The 25,910-nt window shown below is 41.1% G+C and overlaps 1 protein-coding gene across 1 annotated transcript; it reads right to left on the reverse strand.

Moving 5' to 3' along the window:
• Positions 1-1,059: 1,059 nt before the first annotated feature.
• macf1b (microtubule actin crosslinking factor 1b) lies at positions 1,060-22,197 on the reverse strand. Its single transcript, XM_071468868.1, has 40 exons — positions 21,419-22,197; positions 17,611-18,347; positions 17,355-17,411; positions 17,063-17,233; positions 16,240-16,406; positions 15,971-16,130; positions 15,780-15,864; positions 15,304-15,548; positions 14,140-14,259; positions 13,930-14,037; positions 13,619-13,837; positions 13,081-13,284; positions 12,741-12,972; positions 12,371-12,597; positions 12,150-12,272; positions 11,964-12,065; positions 11,359-11,460; positions 11,046-11,210; positions 10,690-10,845; positions 10,054-10,251; positions 9,494-9,622; positions 9,195-9,365; positions 8,915-9,070; positions 8,590-8,796; positions 8,373-8,492; positions 8,118-8,287; positions 7,859-8,018; positions 7,492-7,686; positions 7,192-7,317; positions 6,668-6,811; positions 6,241-6,429; positions 5,896-6,010; positions 5,635-5,801; positions 5,350-5,512; positions 4,991-5,145; positions 4,811-4,885; positions 4,372-4,489; positions 3,670-3,815; positions 3,121-3,241; positions 1,060-2,993 (listed from the first exon to the last, which is right to left on the reverse strand). The coding sequence occupies exons 2-40, from the start codon at positions 18,265-18,267 to the stop codon at positions 2,968-2,970; spliced, it is 6,351 nt and encodes a 2,116-aa protein (XP_071324969.1). The 5' UTR covers positions 18,268-18,347; positions 21,419-22,197; the 3' UTR covers positions 1,060-2,967.
• Positions 22,198-25,910: the final 3,713 nt, after the last annotated feature.

Consider the following 25,910-nt stretch of genomic DNA (forward strand, 5'->3'; position numbering starts at 1 on the left):
CAAGTATTTTGTAGCAGTCTCTTTTAAACATAATTTAATGCACTTGTGTGCAAAGTGAAGTTAAAGATGCTATAGTAGATGTATTTACAACAGTGGAACAAATAACAGAGAATTATCCCCTGGCTCTGCAGTTTGACAGAGCTTCATAGCTTCATAGCTGGATTGTTTTAGTTTTGTGACAACTTGACAGTTTCATTTCATTGTCTTTGCTCTCATTATGCTGTTTCCAGCACGCACATACACACAACATACACACATACAGCACACATACAGCACACACACACACACACACACACACACACACACACACAAAACCAGCTATAAAGAGCCAGAGAGTGAGGCTACGTCCACACGACTACATTTTAGTTTTAAAACGCATCTCCTTTGCTACGTTTTCACCTGCCATCCACACTACTTGGAGTTTTCGACCACCTAAAACAGAGACTTTTGGAAAAGCTGCTGGACCCATTTTAGTTTGAAAATTGTGGGGTTGCGTTGCAGTCTGAATGGGCAAAAACGGACCTTTAGAAACAATGATATAGACACCCACGGTCTCCCCTGATTGGGTCTTATCAGCCTTGACTACCAGTAGTGAAAGCAATATGGATAACAAATTACAAGTGTTACTGACCTTGTTGTCTTTGCTACCACCTGCTGTGCAGTTAAATGTTGTATTTTATTGCTACTACCTCCCTAGCTGTTCCTTGTTTGTAGTATTTTATACAACTAATAAACTTTAAACCGGCTTCTGCATGTCCAGTGAATAGTCACGTATGAATGGTCACGTATATATGCGTTTTTAGGTGTGATAGTATGGACAGAGATCATTTTTGTTTTAAAATGAAAACGTATTAGTGTGGATGTAGCCCAAGCGTTGGACTTACATTGGCTAGGTGGCCAAAGACATGACCGAATGCTAATGTTGCTTCACAGCTGAAGTATGTTCACCAGATCAACTGTTGATATGTCAGTGTTGTGTTCACAGCTTGTTTTCACTGCCGGCAAGTGGCAAAAATCCTCAGTTGCAGGCATAAGAATGGTATAATATTAATGATCATGGAAAATTTTTAAAATTTTATTACAAAAAGATTTATTTTTATACAAGTGGACTTAAAATTATTAGTGACATTCATCTACAGTTTCCCTAAATTAGACATCAGAATGAGTGCTGGGTATAGAAACATTTACAGTACAGAAAGATTAGTGTGCATAGCAATAGTAATGAAATCTGGCTATTGTATTTTTACAGTGCAGTAAATTATCAACCTTCTCCAAACATCAACACATTGAGGCCAAGAGAAAAAGGTACTTTTATCATGTAAAAACAGTTTTGACTTTATAAAACCTTTTTCACAACTGCATAGACCAAATGCAATTAAGTACATAAGCTACTGTCTTCAACCCCAGATAGATCTAGTACAAAGGGACAATTACAAATACAATACCTTTACACAGCTGATAACATAGCATTTACTGCTCTATAATGAAGCCACAGAGTAAAGGCCAGGCACAGTGCAGCACTGAACAGCCTGTGCAGTGGACTGATGGTGGTGCTGCAGTTGCTTCTCTCTCAGGGTAAATGTGTTGCAGTATTTTTTGCTAAAACAATGCATATTGGTATCTTTAGCATAAAACTCAGAGGAAACAGATGTAGAGTCATGTTTCCAAAACACCTCTGAAAGAAGAGTAATAAAATTAAGACAGCTGTGAGAATTTCTGAGTGGACAGGAAATTACAGAAACCAAACAAAGGCAGGAAAACGAAGATGTATATACGTATATACTGCTTTTGGTAAAAGATGCTGGAAAGGGAAGACAAGGAAACAAAAAGGCAGATTCCATTGAAAAACTACACTGCTCAATCATACAGCATCACCTCCAGCACATTCTGCTGAAACACAATTGTAAAAATTCTACATTTGTATGAAACACAAACTAAATCATGGTTTGTGTTTTAAAATTAATTCTTGTGACGACTGCCAAATTTCCCACTTAGCAACCTATCAGTAGTTGGACACAGAAAAGTGCATTTTTCAAAATGAAAATAATGTGCTAAACAAAACTTTCCTAGGAAGTAGTGTTATAAAGAAAACAATACATCTACACTTTCACAGTAATGTTCCAGAGAAACCCACACATCAAAAGGTAAAACCAATCCTGAGAAAATTATCTCTACAAATCAACAATGGCCTGGTGCACTTCAGTGCATTGTTCATTACACAATCTCCAATGTTTAAAACATCCTTACAACACAAAACAATAAAAATACATAATTATCTGAAAACATGGTGTCAAAAGAAGGTAAAAGACAGAAACAGTGTGGCCCTGCCAACAATATCATCTTCATGGAATGAAATAAAAAAATAATATCAAAAAGTTGAAGGACAGTATACTGTACCCTTCACTTGGTAATGGTTTTGGTATATGTGTTTTTTGGATGCTAGTTTGGGCAGTCAAACAGTACAACACCCTCATGTACCATATACAAATGTGTTCTAGCTGTATGCCACTTTTACAGTAGTTACACCATATTACTCACCATGAAGCATTACATTAGGTTCTGGTACTGTCTGACTTTGCTTTTCTTTTCAACCACAAATGAATAACAAGCTGGAAAAAAACAAAATCTGATTTAAGCAAGGCTCTGGCTATCATGCAATAAGCATCCATGCAGAACTTCTCAATTTCTACTCTCTACGCAATCAGATACTAGTGTATGAAATGCAACAGAGGACAAAATAATCTTGCATCTGGACTGACATCCTCATTGTCCACACATGATCTTTTCAGAGATTTATCAAAGCTAAAGGCCCTTCAGTATCACCTCTAGTGACCTTCTACTTTTCCATCAGTGTCTGCTTTTCAGTTGTGACTGATGCTTCTGCTTATCACTCTGTTTTGGGGCCCCAAGGCTGTGTGTTTGGGTTCAGCGCTGCAGCATACACATGGTGCTCAGAGGCAGAGGTAATCATGTGGGTAACCTCTCAGCTTCATCTGGAGGGTGAAAGAGAATATAAACACACAAGTATTTTTCATGGGTGTGTATCCAGTGAAAAATGTAATTCTGCATGATGCATGGCAGAGCAAAATTCCTTAAAACAAACTGAGGTGGTTGGCTGACCTGATGGTGAGGACGAGTTGTCCCCCCCTGTTGTGACAAACTGTAAATCAGACCCCAAAGCAGCTATGGAGCTCCTGGGACGGATGCAGCGGTCACCTGAGAAACTCCTGCGGAGTAATGCCTGAAGCAAGACACATTAGACATGACATGTTACCTCAATGGTAAAATATCTTAAAGTGCTTCTGGAGAGTTTTCACATGTAGTTTTTTATGTTTCTTAAAATCACATTTCAAGAAAACTGAAAATGCTGCTGTCCTTGTATTGCTCAGTATTATAGGATAAGATTCTGCAGTCTAACTTGTTACGTTAACGTGAAAACTGAAACTTTGCAGGTAAAAGAGTGAAACTGTAGGAACTACAGGATGCATTTTTGTTGTGTGTAAAAAATATACTTACTTAACATGTAAATGCTGAGCACGCCAGTAAAGGCTGCAAATCTTTGTGGTCATGATATTTTGATAGAAAAACATGTAGCACCTACACAAATCTATGTCTATAAAAAACAAGATGCTGCTGCAGCCATTTGTAACAGGATAGTTTAAAACTTGCCTTGCGTGTCATGGGGCTGGTGGGGGCAGAGGCGCTGCTGTAGAGGCTGAGGCTGGAGTTGGACCTGCTGACAGTCAAGCCTTTAGAGGTGCTTCCTGCAGGGGACAAGTACTTTTCCTTGATCTTCAGGTTGGTCCGACCTTTTACTGTTTGTGACACAGCAAGAGAATTTCACAGAATACTGTAAAACTTGTAATTTATAGCAGCCACACCTTAAATAACAGCCAGCAGACAAGTATGTGGAACTAATTAAAGCAAGGTTGCCAATAACAGTCAGCTAAGGAAAAAATGTCAGTGTTCACATGGTAGATAATACAGATTAGAAAAAATACTAGATTTTTAAAACTACACCAGAAACATAGTGCCTTATTAGAAATGCTGATGTGTATTTTTTTAGTTTTTTAGATTTGTGTACTGACTGTCCAAAATGTCAACTTTTGATGGGCTAAGAAAAACAGGCTGTTTTCAGCTTTGCAATGTATTTTTGAGCTAATCCTGTTTTTTTTTTATATTACAAGGATAGATATAATCTATTAGTATAATTATCACTGAGTTTAAGAAAATTGTATGTATCTTCGATTGATTTCCACACAAATAACCAGTAAAGCACTTTTAGTCATGCCATGATACTACAGTAATAACAGGTGTGCTTTGTTATTTTAAGAAAATACAGTTTGCAGGAATTATAAACAGTGCACTGACCTCTGCAGGGGTCATTCTTGACCAAGAACTCATCTAAAGCAGTCCAGCCCCCTCCCACCCGCACCATCAATGTGCTTCGCAGGATACGAACCATCCGCAGCTGTTGGGAATCTCCAAACTGCAGCAAAAAGACAGGATACATGTAATAACTTTGAGGTCACAGTTACACAAGTAATAAAACAGAGGATAATAATATTTTGTACATTTTGAGCCTTCATTGTTGTGCCACTTTTAAGATGATGGTCACTGATGTTTCCATAAGCTTTCTATAAACCATGCTCTTTCCAATTACCCATTTCTTTTTGTTTATAATAAAACAGTCCTTTAGGTTTACTCCAAGCCCCGTGTGGCAGAGGATGTTTTTCAGCAAACACTCACCAGGTGATTAATCAGCTGCTTCAACATTTTTTGAATTTGTGTCTACAAAAAAAAGACTCACCCTGTATCTGTTGGCACTTATTTGCTCCACTTGGAACCTCTTGGGACAGTTGCACTGTGATACCTGTCGACTCACCTAAAAAAGACAAATAATGCGTTAGAGTGACAGTGTCACAATAAAAGAACCACTCTCATGAATCAACTCAATTTCCCTGTTTTCTTATGCACACACAGTTCATACCTCTTCATTGATTTGGTCGGCATCCAGTGTTTTCCTGTAGGGATCTCTGCTAGGATGAAGCGCACTCACAAACTCATAGTAGTCAATGAAGCCATCACTGTTCATGTCAAAGATGTTTGCCACCGCATTCATCTCCAAAGAGTTGGTCGGAAATTCTGCAGGAGTGAAGTATGAAGACAAGATGATTTTAAACTGTGCTAACCTAATTAAATATTGTAGACATGGCTCATGGCCTAAAGTAGATAAGTCTGAGCATGCTCATTAGGCATTTTAAATCCCATCTTTTGAATTTTGGGAGCCAAAATTAAGTGATACATAGGTCACAGCAGTGATGTGATTCATGAGCAAGTGGCTCTTACTAGAGGCGAGGACGTAATCGATGAATTCTTTCTGGCTGATGCGTCCATCCTGGTTGCGGTCGATGCTGCGGAATACGTCTAAGATCCGTGACTTCAAATGACTGATCCACTGCATGTAACGCTTTCGCCAAATATTGAAGTCGAAGTTTGCAAATTCTTCCATCTGTCCAGAAACATAAAATTTTCATGTTACCTATGGTTGTTACCTCAAATTAAAACTAGGCCAAATGTATTAGCACTAAAACCCGTTAAGATTGTTATAGTGATATTTTAAGGCACAATAACCTCTTTGAGTGTTTGCTGGTGTTGTTCCAGACGGGTTTGTCTCGCCACAGCCAGGAGCCAAAGCTTCTGCCACTGACTGACCAGCTGACAGAGCTGTGGGGTCTGGGGGTCGAGGTGCTCCAGGGGGACTGGAACAGCAGGCTGCATCTTGAGAGTGCTCCTCCTCTCTGGATGGAGAGACAGCAACATGGATGTATGGTATCAGTGAATTAATGTTTGTTTTTATCATTAACATGTTAACTGCTGTCCATGGTGGCTTACTTGTGAGCAGCCTTTTGCTGGGAGACACGTGCTGTTTAGGAATGCTCTTATGTTTGCAGGACTTTGTGGCATGTTCAACCTCTGGTAATTTTTTGTTCAACTCCTCCATGAATACCTAGAGAGAGGAAACATCAGTAATAATACGCCATGGTAAGGATGCTTCTTAATGCACTGTAAATGGGAAATCATTTAGTCATACTGTAACTGTGGTAAAGGTTATACTATGATTTAAATATTGAAAAAATCATATGGACATCCTGACCATGAGGTGGAGACTCTTGATTTGACACAGGGCACAGCGAGATTGTTTTCTCAGCAGCTCATAGAACAGAGAACAAATTGTACCGTGTGTTGCTCAATGAGTTCCTGGTTCTGCTCTGTGGTTTCAGGCACAGGCTCTTGGTCTCTGAGGTTGAGGGCTTCCTCTGCAGAGGAAATCCAGTCTAGAAGCCTCTGGACTTCCTCTCTCTCTGCCTCCTGTGCTGCCAAGTTGGCCTGGATCTTCTGACCCTGCTGCTGAGCCCATGTTCGAACCTGACTCAGAAAAAGGGGGGAGAACAGGGAGTAATTTAAACCAGGCATAACTGGATGCTCTCAAATGTTTAGAAATTTCTATTTATTGAAAACATGTCTTCCTGTCTCAAAAGCATTTTCTGTTACCTAAGTAAAAGCAACTAATAATTCCAGATATAATTTGTGATTTATTTATGATATATGATTTATTTCTGATACATTTTTCTTTTGTTTATGATGTGGTCAAGAAAGCACTCACCTCCTCATAGCGGGTTTTGGTGACACTGATCCAAGATTTGAGGGTGATTATGGAGTCTGGGTGACAGGAAGCCAGGATCTCCTCACCCAGACACTGGATGTTCTCTAACTCCACAGCCTGAGCCTGCAAAGCACTCATTGACTCCTGTAGAGGGTTAGATAAAAGGACTTTTCAGGGTTTTATGCAGGAACACGCTTGGGATGATCATTATCTTGGAATGACATGAAAACATCATATCATTCATTCCCAACATGCAGCTGATTGATCATTTTACTCATAATGTGTGTTAAATAGCCTTCACCTATACAACAGTGGCTTCATGATCACAGCACCCACCCTACAAAAGGGTAAAGTGGGTTCAAGCATTGCCTTGTTTAACTGCCCTTGAGCCTAATACTGAATCCTTATCAGCACTCCCTTGTTGTTATGTAGCAGACCCTGACCTTTGACCTCCCTGGAAACAGACAAGATGGGAAAAAATGAACTTCCCTATAGGGAGTGATAAAGTATTATGTTGTACTGACCTCGTGCTGTTTGCGGAAGGCAAGCAAACTTTCCTCCTCCTCCGGTATCAGCCCATATTTCAGTATCCTCTCTGCCTCAGTAAGGCGTTCCATGAAAGAGTGGACGAGGCCATCGAACTTCTCAGCCTAACATAAAAAACAGAAACAATTGTCAAATTTCGAGGTACTGCCCTGTAATTGTACATTGATAAGTCCTAAAACAGCAGTGTCAGTATTCATACTGGAAATGTTTACACTCAAACTAATACCAGCAAAGTTTTTTGCTTTTTGTTTTTTGTTTTTTTTTAGCTGGATAACTACCTGCTGGAGTGCAGCTTCCAGCCTGTCTTGCTTGCTGACTGACAACTTGCACACAGCCTCCCAGCGGCCCTCCAGTTCATCCATCTGCTCTTGCAGCCAGTGAGCATCAGCTGTGCTGCTCCTGGTCAGATCCCTCACAGAGCGCTTCAGGGTTCTAATGCATCCGGCTCGCTTCCCTAACTCCTTTTGGAAAGCCTGAGGGAAAGAATATTTGCTGAGAACCTGCAATTTCCTTACAGGACAGGATTGTGAGGAAACTGACATAAAAATACAGTCTAGGATTCAACAACTTAACATCAATAACAAAGATTCATTTTTGAAAGGGTAATAATATTTATGTAAGCAAATGAGACTGTCACTGGTGTACCTTGTGTTTGTCTATTAGATTATTGACCATGTCTATGTCTCCACCAACAGGAACATCCTCAGCCAATTGGGGCTCTGCTCTGTACAACCAGTCATTCAGGGCCTGGAGAGCATCAGTGAATCTGCCTGAGAACAGCAGTGCTTCCTCCAGCTTATGTTGCCTGGGAGAAAACCACACACAACAGACAAAACAGAATTGTTGTTGTATTTGAAAGAAACTGTGTGGTATATGTTCATACACTTTAACTAAAGTTCGTTACCTCTCCATAGACTTGCCACTGATGGTGTCCCATGTGTCTTTGAGTTCAGCCAGCAGGTTTTCCAGATGTTGTCTATCATGACTGGTTTGAGCTCTTTCATGGAGTGTGCGACCACTCTTCAGTGTGGCCTCATACATGGGCCTCTTTGACCTCAGCAGTTTCTGGAACTCCTAATTACCAAACAAATGCTCAATACAGGTACTCATAAACATACAGTATGTAACCAAGTTGTGTTCATTGTGATGCCTACTCCACCTTCTGTTCAGTCAGCTGTTGTTTAATCTCTTCATGGGATACAGCAATCTCTTTATGCGTGTCTAATGTCTGTTCTACTTCGGTCATCCAGTCCACGAGCAGGCGCCAAGATTCATTGAACTGACAAATGACAGATACATGTTAGTCAAACTGCTCACGTGCATGAGCATGAAGGTAAAGGTCATCCGTTCATACTGGAGGTGATGAAGTGGTTTACCTGTTTGGCGTTCTTTTTGACCTCCTCCAGCATCCTGCCTCTCTCTGAGGTACGTTGCTGCAGCTTTTTGTAGCGATCCTGGACAGTCATTATTAGGTTATGAATGACGTCGCAGTCTTCCTTCCTGCTCAGTTCAATTAGCCTACAGCCTGTGTTCTCTACTGTCGTCTTCTTCTCACAGTAACTGTTCACCTCGTTCAATAACACCTGTAAAAAAGAAGTAAAATGTAATTTGTGAACCAAAAGCAAACACTTAAAAAAACATATGTAACTCTGGATCTAAAGGAGACAGAAAGAAAGAATACAGTAGAATAAAAAGAAATACCCTGTGATCCTGCAGCTGAGTACAAATGGTGTCCAGGACAAAGCTGGGAGAGGGACGAAGCCCAATAGATTCTTCACACTTGCTCATCTTAGTGAGAAGTTCCTGGACATTGCTGTGGAACTCCTTGGCCAGACTCAGTCCCTCTGTAAGCTTAGCCTGTGGGACAAGCATTACACTCTAATATAATCATGTACTTTAATTCCTTTTATGATTTAAACCAGTTCACGCTGAAAAAAATTAAACTGAGGTAATACATGATGACTATGTAAAGTAAAATAACCTTTCGCTCTTGGACTTTGCTGTAAACAGATGCCCATTTCTGCTCAAGAATAGACAGACTGTGTTCAGTGCTTGATCCCCGCACAACGTTGTCGCTCTCTAGCATCCTGTGGATGGCATTCTTCACATCTGTGTAGGTGTGGAGCTTTGATTCCATCTCATTGCACAGCTCCTGTTATGGGTAAGCAGAGTCAAGAAAATCTGATTATATGGTGGAAATAATTATTTTCATGGGGAACTAATATTTCTTTTCTTGATTATATTATACATTTTTACAGATTAATATCTGGAAGCTCTCACCAAGTGTGCACTGAGCCTTTCACCGGCAGAGTCCGGCATTCCCCACATGGTCTTGGAGGAGGACAATCTCAGGTCTGTGTTCTCAAGCCACTGCAGAAGATCCTGAATCTCCATTGTAACGTCTTGGACCTGTAATAAAAAAATCCATCAATGAGATGAGGATTAATAAAACCGGTAAAAAATCAGCTATCCTAACAGAGTTGTCAATTCACCGCATTATAATTTATGTCTAAAGTTCCATCATGTAACATCATTTGCCATCAATCTACTATATATACACACACACACACACACACACACACACACACACACACACGTATATATGTATCCTTTAGGACAAAAAAGCAGTACATTCATACACAGGCTACTTGTTCCTATTCAGGCATTCACCACAAGATGGCACCATCACACACTGACATGAAACTAAAATAGTATATTCTGATGCTGCCTTCTATTACACTGTATAATAATGTAGTATATACACATGTATCTATTAGTCTAACCTACCTTATGGCTGTTAATGCAATTGTAACAGAATAATGGATCTTTTCTCCCTTCACCTGACTCAATCTGTTCTCTAGTTCCAGTTGCCTGCGTTCAGTCTCACACCGAACAAACTCCCAGCTTTCATTAAGCTGCTCGAGCCGAGGCTGCAGACCATGTGGACTGTCCCCGGACCCAACCTCCAGCAGCCCCCTGCCTGCCTGGTTTAGTGACTCCATTGTGCGAACATGGGACATGACATCATTACGCAAGACCTTTGAGAAGGAGGAAGCATTAGAGGTTGGAGATTTATTAAATGTAAATGTAAATGTAAATTAAATGTATTAACATTGTGTGGAAGTGTTTGAGATAAGTGTTTTCTGGTCTTAATGTTGTTTCAGTTCAGATAAAGACAGGATTCTAGCAGTGTGTTCTGTTTGTAAGGCATAAATAAACAAAACTAATACATAAAGCACAGACACTGGTGGACACTATGGTGAACACTTTCAGGAGACAGAAGACTGCTATTAATTCAAGGCTAAGTGTTCAGTGTTATCTAGCAGATAAACACACAGTTCTCTGAGCAAATCTGAGTTACAAGGTTTATCATTTTCTGAGACCTTCAAAGTCTGAAAGAGCTTTATTACCTTAGGGCCGGCCTCTGACCATACAGCCCTACAACTCCACATTGATGTAATTAGACAAGCACTAACCTTGTGTTTGGCCAGCTCTATTTCGCAGACCTGCAGGTCGATGCTGATTGGCTGGCAGCCCTGCAGTTGTTCTGCAGTCCGGGACAGCCATGTGTGCAGCTCATCCAATGTGTTTTGAAACTGACCCAGGCCCAGCAGAGCACACTCCAGCTGATGCTGAAAATGTAACAAGTGGATAGAAAGCTTTCAGATGACATAGCATTATAAGAACAGCTAATTAAATGTTTGAACTTAGTGACTTGATGACACGACTTACTTCCATGCTGGATTATCATCATCATCATCATTTTGTGTATTGTAGTTTGAGACAACATAACATTTATATTAATTTCTGACATCTGTTTCCATATTCTCACCTGTCTGCTGACCGTCTCTGACTCCAGGCTGTCCCAGCGCAGTCTGAAGTCACACAGTGGTGAGACTGAGCCTGGGCGCTCCGATCCTGGTGACAGCCGGCATACAAACCGATGGTTCAGGCTTTCTATCTCAATCTTCTTCTGGTAAAGTTCTCGCTTAAATTCCTGAAATAAAACATAAAGAACGAATTTGTTTGAACTAACATTCAATGCTGTAATAAAATACATCACACATATTTAGAAACACCAGAGAGACTCACACTTATTAGCTTAGTTATCAGTAAGTCTCATTGCTGGGTATGGATGTACTCACCTTGAGATCACATAGCTGTTCTTTAACTGATTCCAGGTCAGTTCCTACCATGAATTCTTCAGTAGACCTCAGCTCAGCTGACTTCAACCACTCAAAAAGACCCTATTAGCAAAAAAATAACAAAGTGTGAATACAAGCACATTTAATGAGAATCTGTGCAATTTGTTTGTTCCACTCAGCCCTTAATTCTTACCATATTGTATGATTGTAACATTAATGAAATTTTGTTCTCCACAGCCAAACATGTATCCTTGCTAATACATATGGCTGCATACATTTCATCTAGTTTTCCCTTCGATGCCGTCTCACACAGTTTACACCATTTAACTCATTTGCCTTTGGCAGAGGACCACACCATCTGTCATTTACTCACAGTGAAACCACAGGAAGCCAGTGTCTGAACTTTTCTATTGCAACAAAATAAAAGACTAGCTTTGTCGTTGGCAGGAGGCCATAAGTATGCTGCTTGAGTCCGGCAGTGCTTGCCAAAGTGTCCTGTCTTACATGGCTATGATACTGATTATAGCATATTTGTTAATATATGGGTATGCCTGTACACATAATGCAAGCATATACTGTAAGTACACACACACAAACACACACACCTGCATAGTGTCTTGATAGTATAGTGCCATCTGCAAGGACTCCTCCAGCTTTTTGTGACATTCGTTCCACAGTTTGCTCAAGTTGTTCCATGTGCAATAGAGCTTCAAGACAGCAAAAGACAGGGTGTTAACTGAGTCAACACATCTTCATGTCACAAAAATAATTTCATCTAAGTTATTGCTTACTTCATCTAGGCTCCTTGTGACATCTGGTTTGTCTGTATCCCCACATGCTGACATCAGGTCCATTCCCAGAACACCAAGGGTGTCCAGATCTCCCTGTAAACTGTCAATATCCTCCCTAACAGTCTGAAGTGGAAAGAATAAAAATTAAATATAGTTTCATGGTGAATAATTATAGATGGCAATATGTTTTTTTTTATGTTCAAGAGATTTTCCAGACAAACCTGCATGGTTTCAAGGCTCTGGCGGATTGTTTCAGAGTCTGTTCGACTAGCATTGAGGTCCAAAACTGCCTGCTGAGCATCACTGAGAGCAGCCGTGACATCGCTGACATCACTCCAGAACTTCATGGCAAGATCCAAGAGTTTGAGCAGCCAGTTTTCCCTCTCCTGGGCCTGAGTGTGTGTCTCAAGCCACAGCTGAGACAGGCTGGACACTCGTTCCTGGATTGCTGGGATCAGCAAGGACATATCTTAAAATCTGCCCTACAGTAAACAGCACTGCACCAGCAGCATTTTTATATCCATAACTTGTTGCTGTTTTGGGACAATATCATATTTGTATACAAGCAATCATTTCTGAGAAGAGGATTACCTGCGCCGATGGATTCATCACCAGCTGCCTGTGTGTTGGCCAGCAGCTCATCTGCCTGTGTCTTGACACTGCTGAGGCCCAGCTCCAGTTTGGAGAGCTCAGCCAGGGTGTGCTTGTTGTCCTGCAGCTGCTCCTGGATCCTTGGGGTGAGTCCTTGAAGTGAGGTGGGAGTCTGTATGCGACTGCGCAGGCGTTCAAGACTCTCTCTGATCAGAGTCATTCTCTCATTCAGCTACAGAAACAAGAGAAGATATAAAGTTATGTGCTTTTGTGCATTGTAATATATTGCATCTGTGTAGGGCTATTTATAATCTTTTCTACTTTATCCAAGCAATCTTACCTGTGTGAATCGTGGCAATGACTCCTCTAGAAGACTGGCAGTCTCTCTGACCCGGTCTCTGATGGCTCTATGTTGCTCCTCGGCATCTGCAGCCTTGCGACAGAACTTTTCTCCCTGAGTGGGATTTAGTTCTGACAAGCGTTTTGCCAGCGAGCATACGCGTGCAATAAGGGGTCTATGTTCTGCTATAGACTCCCTCAGACCCTGAGCAGAAGAGAGAGATAAAGAGGGGGTTTAATCACAATGTGGAGAGTAGACTTTTTTTCAGCAAGAACCTGATCTGAGTGGAATCCCTAAAATGGAGGGAGGACAATAGAAAAAAATTATACTGTCTCACTTTTCATGTCATACCTGAAAAACAGAAATGCCATTATAGTACACTAGTGGAAAAGTAACCCTGTCAAGAAATAGATTACGCAAATGAACGAAACAAAATGGTTGCAGGCTGTAAAGTATAAAAGAACTTCTTTGTTGAACAGGACAAAGAAAAGGAAGAAAAAAGCTGGCACTCCAATGTCGGGAGGCAGGTTTCTTCTACCTGTAAGAGGTCCTGTTGTTCCCGAAATGCTTCATAGCTAATTGTGCTCAGGGAGAGCTGCCCAATGAGGGTTTGAGTTTCTTCTAGCCAGGGTGAAACCTCAGCGAGGCCCTCAGAGAACTGAAGAAGAAGCGACTGAGCATGCTCAAGCTGCAGAACCACGTGGGAATTGGTGGCTGAGGTGGTGTTGCAGTGCTCCTGTAAAACATCTATTGGGGTCTGATGACAGTAAAATAAAGAAATTTGAAATCTTTAGTACTGCATTTATATAATCCATTCAATTGTTGCATAAAATGTAGTGAAGACTATACCCGAAGATCGCCCGTTTCTCCTTCATCACTGTATGTTAGCAAAATTTCAGAAATCTTCACCATCTTCTCAATGTTGAACCTGTGCTGGAGAATCTCCACAGCCAGAATCTGTTCAGGACATAATATATCAAATTAAATTCACACGCCAAACATCATTTTAATGAATTTCTAAAACTTCAGAAATGAACACAAAGCAATATTTGTCCTGACCTTCTGCTCATACAGTTGTTCTGCTATGAGCTCTGGATCCAGATTAACGGTTTTCAGCTTTTCAAGACTCAGCGCCGTGTCTCTGAACCAAGCCATCTCTTTCACCACTGCCTGTTCCAGCTAAAAAGAATAAAGTGTATCTTAGCATATCATCAGAAAGTCAGTGTCTTGGGACAAATACTGACTGTGGCATAATTCTGCCATAAATGTGGTGTGTACAAAGTATAATTACAACATTTACATTATCATTAAAAAAAATTATAAAATTATGCACAGTACCAAATAACAAAATACTAAAAATGAAATGGGCATTTGAAAAAAGTAAAGACCAAGTCATGAACCTTAAAAAAATATAGACATAGAAATACAGTTGATAAAACAATACTTGAAACGTGCTATAGAATATGATACAAATGTAGTTCTCATATGAAGCTTATTTCTGATGCCTAATATTTGCCTCAGCAGGCTAATTAGTCTCACTAGCAGGTACAGGCCATCCTGCTAGACACAGGGGGAACTAATAACACTAATGAGGACTCTGTCTCCGTGTTGACATTACTTACTACACTTGTGTCTTTCCTGCAATTATTTGGCGGCGTATCAGCTGTAAAACGGACCTACTGGATATATCTGGCAAATATTAACATGGTAAGTCATGTCTGAAAGGAAACGCAGCATTTGTTTGAAAGGAGGTTTTGGTGAACACATTTAGCTGTCATGCATGTAAATCTTACTCTGAAAAAAAGGACCTCACCTGTTTTACATGCATCGGCTTAGTCCACCCCAACAAACTTTCTTTATTGCTTTTTTTTAGCTAACCTGTTTAAATTTGGCAAATTATACATATAATACATATAATAAATATATCCATGGTTCTTTTTGCTAAATTGCTCTTAGGTGCTGGTGAATTAGCTAGATAACAAAGTTAAAAAATAGGAAGGAAAACGTTTGTTAAAAGTGTTATAATTACACATACAACACTGTTACACATTTTTGCTTTGACTAGCGGCTCGCCTGATTTTATTGCGACGTCCTCCTCGTCCATCTCTCCCCCAATTTCACCACCTAATTTGTTTCGAGCCTACACTATGGTGGCCAGGTGGCTCCTGCATACAACCTAAAGACCTTTCACTGGTTGGTTGTAGGAGTGTGTGGGAACATTACCCTCTGTCTCTCAGCTGCACACAGTACTGCATCTCCAGCATGTGTCTGTGCTCCTGCTGCTCCCAAGAGCTCCCTCTCAATGCGGCCCAGCCACAGGTGGAGGTCCTCCTGGCTTGAGGTGCAGCGACTAGAAGCCTCCAGGGCCTGCTCCAGCCTCTGCAGCACATCCAGACTGCTCAGACTCAGCACAGAGCAACGGATACGCAGAGCATCCATCTTCTCTTGCACCTGCTGGGCTTCCTCCTCTGAAATAAAGGACAAATCACAAATATTGGACATATCAGCAAGCATAGGGTAAGACCAAAATATTGTAGCATATATTGATAGTATTAAAACTCAACCTGAGTCAGTGTTTTTAGGATTGATAGGATGCACTTTTATTGACTGACATAATTATTTTAGAACTGATGCAGTTGATTCAGTCAGCCACTATACCAGATTCTACACAAAACCTCCTGCAGGGGGATAATTATTACCTGTAATTGCTTCCATCAGATCATGTCCTGACTTTTGTATTTTCCCTAACTCGGCAGTTTTGAGTTGTATCTCTTCAACAAGAGCCTGTTGAAATGCAAAAGTGTCAAAGTTATACTTTTCTATTCAAACAACACAATGAACATTTACTACACTGGACATGCAATTAAATTATACAAAGCAGATTTCCAACCTTGGCCCGATCCGTGGCCTCTGAGAGATGCAGCATCACTCTTTCTGCATTTCGTAGTTCAGCTAGGGCCTGTTCCACAGATATGAGCCATTGCTGCAGACTGTCTACTTCTTCCTGGAAGAGCTGGGCCCTGGGCAGAATGAGCTCCAGACTTGCCCTCCTACCATCAAGAAAATGTCCACTGATTATTAGCATCGGTGAGTAAGGTTTTTATCATGCAGTATGCTTTGCCAAGTGAATGTGTTGCATTGCCAGTAAAAGTAGCTGACCTTTGCTCTGCCTCCAGCTGTAAAGCCTCCCACTTCTGTTTGAGAGTGGAGAGCTTGATCTTTGCCTGCTCCCCCTCCTCTCCTGGATGGGCATCTACCAGCTGAGGGCCCTCTAACATCATGGAGGCCATACTATGCCTGCGATCCGTTAGGAGGCGCTGTAACAGCTGTAAAACAACATGACATGCTCAGGTAAAATCATACTTAATGAAATCAAAAGGGTTGAGGTTGGAGGAGTCTTTATTATTTTATCCCTGTTTGTAGAAAGGCAGAGTCCCACAAATGATACATATTTCAAAGACTTTACAAAGACAAGTATTAAATTAGAAATGACCCTCTCGTGTTTTCTGCGGTATTATAGAAAATGTTTTTGAGGTTTAATTTCTGAGAAATCTCATTGCTTGTAGCAAGATTTAGTAGTTATGAAAGCCCAATTCTTGTTTTTTGCCTGCCTTTGTGTCAGTGTGGAGGACGCCCAGTCTTGTGTGTCAAGCTTACATTGTCAGGAACCAGGCAGGTTTCACCTCATCCAAAGAGCTCACAATGGGTGTGATTACAGCTGAAAGGTGAGAAGCTTCCTTGCTGTTTTTATACCCCCGGGAAATGCTCACAAAGACTTACTGAGGTTCATTGTGGCTATGAATGCAACCCATTCACCACTGAAAAGAACTGAATTTATATAATAAAGGAAGCAGTTGACCACTTTCCATGACCTCAGCATACCTTTATATAGGTGCACCTTTCAGGTGTATTCCCTCTGCTTACAGTACTAGATATTTTTTGGAACAAGTAATGAGGTGTTGTGATGTGGCTGATAACACACCTTTTGTTCTTGGAGCTGTGCTTTCACCACTTTGACCTCAGAGGATGGGGATTTCTGATTGGCTGTAAGCTCCTCTATCTCACAGACCCATGTGAGCAAAGCATCCAGGTTTTGGAGAAAAGTCTCTGAGTCTGTTGACACATCCCTCAGTGCCAAGGCAGATCTTGTTCCCTTGAGAAACACCATCACAAAGTATTAGCTGAAGTATGATAAAATGAAAATGCTTTCCTGGGACACATGATCAGTTTTGATGTCACAACACAAGGATAATAGAGGTAAGGATAAAACATACCCTCCATCTATCCAGGCTCGAATCCTGGTCTGAGCTTGAATGTCCATCACTTTGGAGCTGTAAAATAAAGACACATGTTGCATCAATTCTTAAAAAAAGACCCACCACCATGTCATTGGAAGAAAACATTATTTTTACATTATTATATTTAAGGAAAGAGACTAAGGTCAGAATGGCTGGTTTGATGAGAAGAGGAAAGAATGAAATGGAAGATATATGAGATATGGTGTTGTTAAAAGTTGTTGTTTTTATCAACCTCAGCGAGTTCCTCGGCCACCCCATTCAGGACTCTAACAGTTCTGGTGACTATTGGGTCCCCTCCTTTATCTCCTGCTGGATACTCTGTCACTTCTACGATTTCAGTTACGATCGTCTCTGTCACCTCCGTCACTTCTGTAACCTCCCGTGATGCCACAGTCTTCCAGGACCAGGGACTCCCTTCTCTAGAGTCTCTCCTCTGGAAGCTGGCCCTCCTTTCTGCAGTACTCTTGTCCAGATGAGCCAGGGGGGATCTGGCAAAATCTGGAGGCACTGTTCTCCTTGTTAGTGTCCCATTTCGGGACGTTTTTATTGGTGAAGGGCTGCTGTGCCAGGCGTTTTCCAGAGTACTGCTACTCCTGATTGTGGAGGCAGGGGAGCTGCGGAGGGGTTTGTCTGAAATGGGAGTATGAGTCCCCTCCTCCCGCTTAAAGTCAATTTCCTGTGCCTCTTTGTCTCTCTCAACCTCTCTTTCCTTGTCGGCACCCTCTCTGGCTTTGTCTTTGCCAGCCTCTTCTTGTTTGGTGTCCTCATGTTGCTCTGGGGCCTGCCACTCTCTTCGTCGCTGGTAGCACTCTTTCAGGAAGTCCTCGTCTGACCTCACATGCTTGGACTTCTGGCCCAGGCAGCTGGGCCGGGTGATGAGGTTTCCCATAATCCTTCAGCCCAGAGGCTAGTGAGGTAATAGGTGAGGTAAGGCCCCTCGGCCATGCATGCGGGGGTTCCTTCAGCTACCTAAAATAAGACAAGGGGGCTCTGGGTCATCATGACGTGAACAAATGCACATTGTGTGTTGTGCAAATCAACAAAACACATACCACTGCTGTTCTTTCTTTAAAAGTACAACATTCCTACTTCAAAATCACAAAATACTGCTTGCCAAAGCTTGTATCTTCAGAAAACTGCTATGAGACAAAATGAAACCATCTCGCACATCCTTCATTTGGTACATTTCTGTGCTACCATTGCCCTATTCTTGACGTGGAGAGACCACAGGGAACTACAGCAGAGATTCTTGGCCAGGACATACCCTGTCCCTTTGTCTTCCTTGCAACCACATACACACATGCTCCCCTCTGTCTCACATCACCAACTGAAATATTTCGGGTTTAGAAATCAACGTGACAGGCTTGTCGAGGATCCCACTGTTTAGCCTGGCACAGAGAACCGGTGGCAGCCAGCCAGCTCTTTCTCTAACTCAGCCTCAACCAGTCCTGGGAAACCCGTTAAGGATCTGATCAAATATGACAGCCATAAAAACGCAGACATCACCTCATTTCTCTGGGGTGAAAATGAAAGGGGGAGTAGGAACACAGAGTGGCATGGGGGCTGTGGGAGGTAGTTAGTAAAATCAACAATCAACAGCATACATTAGTATGCAGAATAATTGCTTTATTAAAAAGCACAGATTTATTATGACTATTCTGTAATAGTCACCAACTGGAGCTTATAAGATATCAGGCTTTCCTCTTATTACTATTGCTACATCACTGGATAACAATTTTTTACCTGAATGACAATTTTTAACCTAACAATGAGCACATCAACATTGTATTTGAACAAAATAAGTATATTACTGAAAAGACTCACACTGACAGTGACAGTTTCAAACTGTGTCAGCCCGTCTGCTTCCCCCTCAGCTCGCTGCCTTCATTGTTTTGACAGAAGGGTTAAAGGTGAATGTAATTATCTTGGTCTAGAGGAGCTGAGGTGAGCCCATCAGGAGATCACAGGGAGGGATCCTGTTGAGGTTGGGTACGTCCCCCTGAGGCGGGGTTGGACTGGTCCATTCAGAATTATATAGGTTACCCCAGGTCATTCTTGGTGACTAAAGATCTGCAGGGGACCAATATGGGTCAACAAGGGGAAAATTGGGATGTTGTCTCTTTTTTTTCTGTCTGAAATGTAAATGAGGTGGATTTATAGGGTGTATGGTTACAGAAATGCTTACAGTCAAGCTGTAGGCAGACGAAATTATGCTGAATATGCATCTCTCTGCTTCTGTCAGTATCCACCCCATATTTCAATCAAATCTCGTGTGTGTGTGTGTGTGTGTCTCAAATACCAAACTAATAATAGTTAAGATATATCACAGCCTTCAAATAAAGTAGACTCGTGACCTAGTTTGATGTGATGCCTCGATGTGCATTAGGCTACTAATTACCTGCATCATGAATGTCTCTGCTGAGCAGATGATGCAGTCAGGGGATCCACAGGGGAGTACACAGTCAGATCAGAGAGTGGTGCCCAGACAAAGCCCCAGCCCCAAGATCAATGATTACCCAGTTAGCTCAGATCACTGCCCAATGGTCTCTTGAGGAGGGCAGAGAGAGTGTCTGTGGCCATGTCCACATGGGTTAACAATTCGAGAGAGAGGGTGTGCCGTGTCTGGTTACTGTGCTGCATGTGTGGTCATTTGCTAAATTACACAGTTGCCTTTACAGTGCTCTCACAGCACAGTATGTGAGGAGTAGTAGTTTCATTAGCGTGCACATGTGCTGCACACAAATATTCAATTTTTTTTTTTTCATTATGTCTACTGAGCCACTCGGGTGCTAAAAACAACATACATTTTGAAAAAGGCAAATTAATCATTTTTAGGCATTTGTTTTTTTTTTTGGCCCAAGCATAAAAGAATATAACAATGCTGTGACCTACATTATTCTATAATCAAAGCAAACCAGAAAAACCCTCCCAAACTGCCTCAAGCCTGTATCTCATATGCACCTCTCACTTTCTAATATAATGATACTAGAAAGAGAACCAGGGAACCACTCCACCATTTAACTCATATTGCCGATGACCTAACCATCCCATCACTTAACCTATTTTGAAATGGCCCTTAATTCAGCCCATCCCCTTATTTCCTCTCAACAGTGATTTATGATACATGACCACAGTCCATTTCCTGATGAATTTGATTATGTCTGTTGTATAGGGGCTTTTCCATGATATGGCAAAAGAATATGAAATAAAAAAAATTCTAATGCTATTGTCTGGAAGAAAACAAACATTTAATTTTCACAATTAAAGTCTAATTATTCTCAATCTGGGGGGCACATGTATGCGTATATACATATATACAAGATTATTTTGCATCTCCTCATATATTCAAATACTACACAAAAGATCTAATGTTCATCTCATGTACTGCATCGATTGATCCATTTAGATGATTCAAGTAGTTCTATATTTGTAATTTATAGCAGAACAATAATCATCAATCACAACAGTAGAGCACCATAATGTCATGTCACTGCTATGTGTCAGTCTCTGTTAGGAGGGATCCTGAAGTAGTAATCATGATAGTGGTCCCTAATCAACGATGGCAGCTGTGCATTCACCCATGAGACTCATAACATTTTAGGGTGGATATTGTACAAGGTCACATGTTCATCTCAAAGACCTCTAGGCATGCAACACAAAGCTAAATATATCTAAAGTATAATATATATAACCAAATGTAAGCATTGCTTTGGCAAAATGAATGGTTAGTGAAAAGCGCCTGTCTACTGAGAAATGTAAAAAATGCTGATCAGAATCCTTTCAACTACAGATTCAACTTAATAAAATCTACTTACATGAGAATGATCCATTCACACTGATGTTATTTTTGCTGGAATACTTCATTACCTGCTGCACTTGTACTTTTTACTTTGTAAGAATAAGTGAAGAAAATTCCTCAGTCAGAACTCATTCACTGTCACATGGTTCCCCAGTTCATTCAGTGACCAGCAAAGTCCAAAACCAAACTCATTCTAGACTGATCCTGGGTCACTGGCAGTTTTGGCGGTTTGAACACTTACCCTAAAGCAGAGTTGAGTGCAACAGCATGAGTAAAGGAATCCAGCCAGTCCTCAATCACCATTCAAAAAGGAGAGAAAGAAAAAAAAAATCCAGCTTTGTTTGAGCATCCTTTGAACGGCCTCCCAGCTCCAACATCCCAAACTGATGGCTCCCCACACACATACACGTCCATACTCCCGTCAACACACACTCAATCTAGTTCTCTCATTCACACATGCTCACAAACAAACACACTTACTAAACACACTCACACATGCCCTGATAACTCATGCTTTTCCGTTGCCCACAGTCACAGGCAAACAATGTCCTCCTCTCTCCTCACAGTGCACCCCTCCCCTCCCTTCACTTCACTTCTCCTCCCACCAGCTCTGCTCCTCTCCCTTTCTTCTTTGTTGTGGGAGCAGTGATAGAGGAATTCCTTCCTTGTTAACGCCGCTGATGGGATAGTGCGCCCAGATGGAGACAATGTATTCCAACGGCTCAGTTGAACTCCCACAGTTCCCAGCCAAGAGCAGTTTTCACATGGAGGTCAGATTGTGCCAGTTCCATATAATGACAAGGCGGTGGCATTCTCACCAGCGCTTCTGCTGCTCAGGTTGCTCCTGTACCAGGCAGCTAGGCGGCAAAGTGCCCCCTTTACCTTCCCTAGGCTTTTTCTCTCACTCTCTCCCCCTTCTCATCCAACAAAGCCCCTCCTCTGGATCTGACTGTGGCTCAGAAACTCCATGCTGCTTCTGCTTGAAAAATGGGGTGGGTGGTGGGCAAAAAAAGGAGAGTTTTCTAAAGACCCCTGGGCTGCCCTCGAAACATTCACATGTTAAGTGACAGCTGCCTCAGCCCATTCCCCCTCTCGATGGCGAGGGAGAGAAGTGCATGCTACAAAAGAAGGGACCCACACCCACCCTGCTACCCACCCTCTCACACATTCACCCCATCCCCCTTGCAGTCCCCTCTTTCCGCATTCAGAGTCAGTGCAGCAGTCTCCACAGCAGCAACAAAGACGACTAATTACTGTAAAACATCTCAGATTACTTTTCAACTCACTTCCAGCCATTGCAACCCCAGCCCATAAACAAAGAGGCTGGAAACAAACACAAAATAGAGAGCAATGGACAGATAATACTGAGTCTTTTCTCTGCTTCTGGCATGGGAAAGCAAAGGAAGGACCCCTATGGTGAAATTCTATCATGCCCCATTTCAGTAAGTCACAATATTTGCTGTGGAACAAGCATACTGTATGCAAACATTGTTACAGCAACAGTCACTTGCATTTTCTTGTGTTTGAACTAAACAATGTGAACTATTTCTGTTAAATATATTTCAGGTGTTTATTTAGATATGCACGATGGTATTAACACCAGCTTTAATGCACCAGAAATATCTCTGAATCTTTTTAAATGTGCAGGTGCACTAAAACCCAATAGAAACATGCATACAGGTGACTGTCTTACAATGAGTGTTTACACCCCAAATCCTGCCCTCATTATTCCTTTCCTTCTGTCTTTCTCCAGCCATCCAAATAATCAAGCAATCCACTCATCCACCAAATGCACACATGCATGTGTAGCACACACACCTACACACTCTCTCTCACTTTTCTGCATGCAGATACCTGCAAGTCGACTTCCTCCCCAATCCACAGCTTCATTCATTTGAATGTTTGAGTGTTCAAGGACAGGTTAAAGGATAAGGACTCAGAATACAAAACTCCCCACTGACTTTTTCAATAACCATCTCACATATTTATGCTATATGTTTTACACAAATCTGCCAGTATTTATCTCAGCTGGTCCAGCAGGAAATGATAATATCTTCTAAGAGTAGGAGGAAAGTTCATGTGCCTGCTTGCATTCCACAGAAAGTAAATACATACATTACCTCATAAAATATACATATATCACCTTGTAAAATAACATATGATCAATACCACTCTCTTTTAGTGTAAATGGCTTACTGTGTTACATGTGAGTGGAAATGTCTGTGAACCTGTCGATGCAAACCTAGTTAATTCAGCTTGAGGCGCGTGCTGAGGCCTGATTTATTTAGTTTAGGCCACAGGATCATGGTGTAGCTCCATTAACAAAGACTTAATTTCCGTATATTCTGCTGGAACTTCAAACAAGGTTTGCGCCTTTCTGTATTAAACACATAGTTCAAACAAAGATGACAATTTTCTGTCATTGTTTCATATTAGTTTGAAATATTTTGTATTGAATCTGTGCAGACAGTGAACTCAATTTGAAAGCGTTGTCACTAAATAAGAGGAAGACTCTACAGCCAGGCTAGTAGCTTTTTGAGGCTGTACTGTGGCAGTACAGTGATGGTTTGAGCTAGCAAGTAATGTTTACCAGGCTGACCACCTTAGTTTTAGTCTGTTGGTATGCTACCCAGTAGTTGTCAAGATCCAACAACATCTGATAACAAGTCATCCAAATAACAGAATACGTTGTTTGTCCATGCCCCCTAAAATAACACACAGCATTTTCTGACCTAATGCCCCCATCTGCAGGAAATTGGGTAGGTTTATTCTCAAAAACAACTTGGTTAGGTTTGGGGAAATATCACGGTTTGGGTTAAAATGACTACTTCTCTAAGGTTAGAGAAGCTTCATCGTTAAGGTTATGGTATGATTGAGTTCATGCTCAAGAATAGCAATGTTGACAGTCAGTTGGAATTGGGAAAAGAACAGAGGTCTCCCACGTTTAAGTCTGATGTTTTGTTGACCCATCTGTCCATCCTGACCTCCTCTCTATATGGGCTAAAAGAAAAAAGAACTTAATTATTATAACCAACCAACTGCCCGAAGGGAAGGTGAGAGAGAGGGACTACCAGCAGCAGCCACAGCTTTATAGACTGGCAACACTGGGCCCAGGTGCTCCAAGTTGTCACAAATGATCACTGCCCCACCTACCTGAAACACAGGCAGACCGAAAACAGGTTGGGGTCATCACAAAGGCATTCAAAAGTTGTTATCGATATTTCAGCCTGGACCAAAGTAGTGGATCCAACAGATGGACATTACCATCCTTAAAGTCATGCTACTAGCTTTACTAAAATTTAGTTTAGACAAAGTAACTAGGGCTGCAGCTATTGATTATTTTAGTAATCAAGTATTTTACTGATTATTCCATCAATTAATTGAGTAATCAGATAAGAACTACTTTGTTAAGGTACAAGACATAAAAAGGTAATAGAATATAGAAAAATATATAGAATATATATATTTTTAAATAATATAATATAGAAAATATAAAAAAAGAGAAAAGAACACAGTTCTCTTAAAACGAACAACTAATTAGTTTCTTTTTAAGAAAATGAAACATTTTTAATGCTACACTATTATCTGTCAAAACCAAACCCAGCTCACTCTTCTCTCCTGCGTATGTGTGTGTGCTCTGTGTGCATGTGATGACATTGCTCCAAACAGGAAGGTAAACTCGTCTGACAGTGTAACAGGAGACAATCACCTTTTTAGTGGGTTAACTCACGTTTAAAACTCCCACTTATACCTGCTAACATTGGTGTAAAAAGGTATTAGAAGGCTGAAAAATCTCTGGAGCAGCGCTGGCACTGCCATCCGCCATGTTTTGATTGATTCAAAACAAACCCATGATGCTTGCCATGCATGCGTCTGGGAGACTGTTGATGGTTGATACATACAGAGCAGTTACATTAACCACAGTAATTAACAGGTGGTTATAGTGATAATTAAAATTTGAACGGTAATACTGTCTGTCATTTTTACTGTGATTCAGCATGAAACAGGTTAACTGTTTAATATCTAATGGTGACTACTGAGCCTTTATTTGGATTAAACGATACAAAGAGTTTGCCTCAATGACTTTTATGAATCGAGTTAATCGAGTTTCTCAAGGAATCGCTTCATCCCTAAACGTAACATTAAGAAATTTTACTTTTTCTTAAACGGTTGAAGTTTGTTGTCATGGGTGTTGAGAGCATTTCCTGCCATTAATCACAGGACACAGCGCCCAATTAATAATTTTGAAAGTGCTGAAATCTATGGGATGCAAGTTAACCGGAAGCCTCAGCCTCAGTTTCTAACTGATAACATAAAAATCTTAACTAGACCAGTACTAGTCTATTAAACAGTGTATGTGTTATTGTCTTGTATTCAAGAGCATTAAAAAGCTCTCTCTTTGAATGAGCCCTAAAAACCCTGGTGGTGGTAGAACACTACTAGAACACTATTAAATCTGCTTTGAAGATACTTCAAATTTCCAGAGCCACCCTCAGTACCCGCATTACTGACCCTCCACTCTTCGTAAACCTTATTTTATGCAAATGAGGATAAAGGTGGAGAAAAAAAGAAAACTCAAAGTGTCTGCTGCTGTGGCCAATGACAGAGTGAGGAAATTGAATAGAATGACCTCTGTGGGGTCAAGCTGTTTAACCTCTGAGTACTCTAGTGCTGATGCAAGAATTCCTCTATCTTTGATTGTACCACAAAAAATATCCTGTAGTTATCTCATA

The sequence above is a fragment of the Trachinotus anak genome, unplaced genomic scaffold, assembly GCF_046630095.1.
Source record: "Trachinotus anak isolate AG129_WGS33_773 ecotype Australia unplaced genomic scaffold, CSIRO_AGI_Tana_v1 ptg000032l, whole genome shotgun sequence".
In the NCBI taxonomy this organism is placed as follows: domain Eukaryota; kingdom Metazoa; phylum Chordata; class Actinopteri; order Carangiformes; family Carangidae; genus Trachinotus; species Trachinotus anak.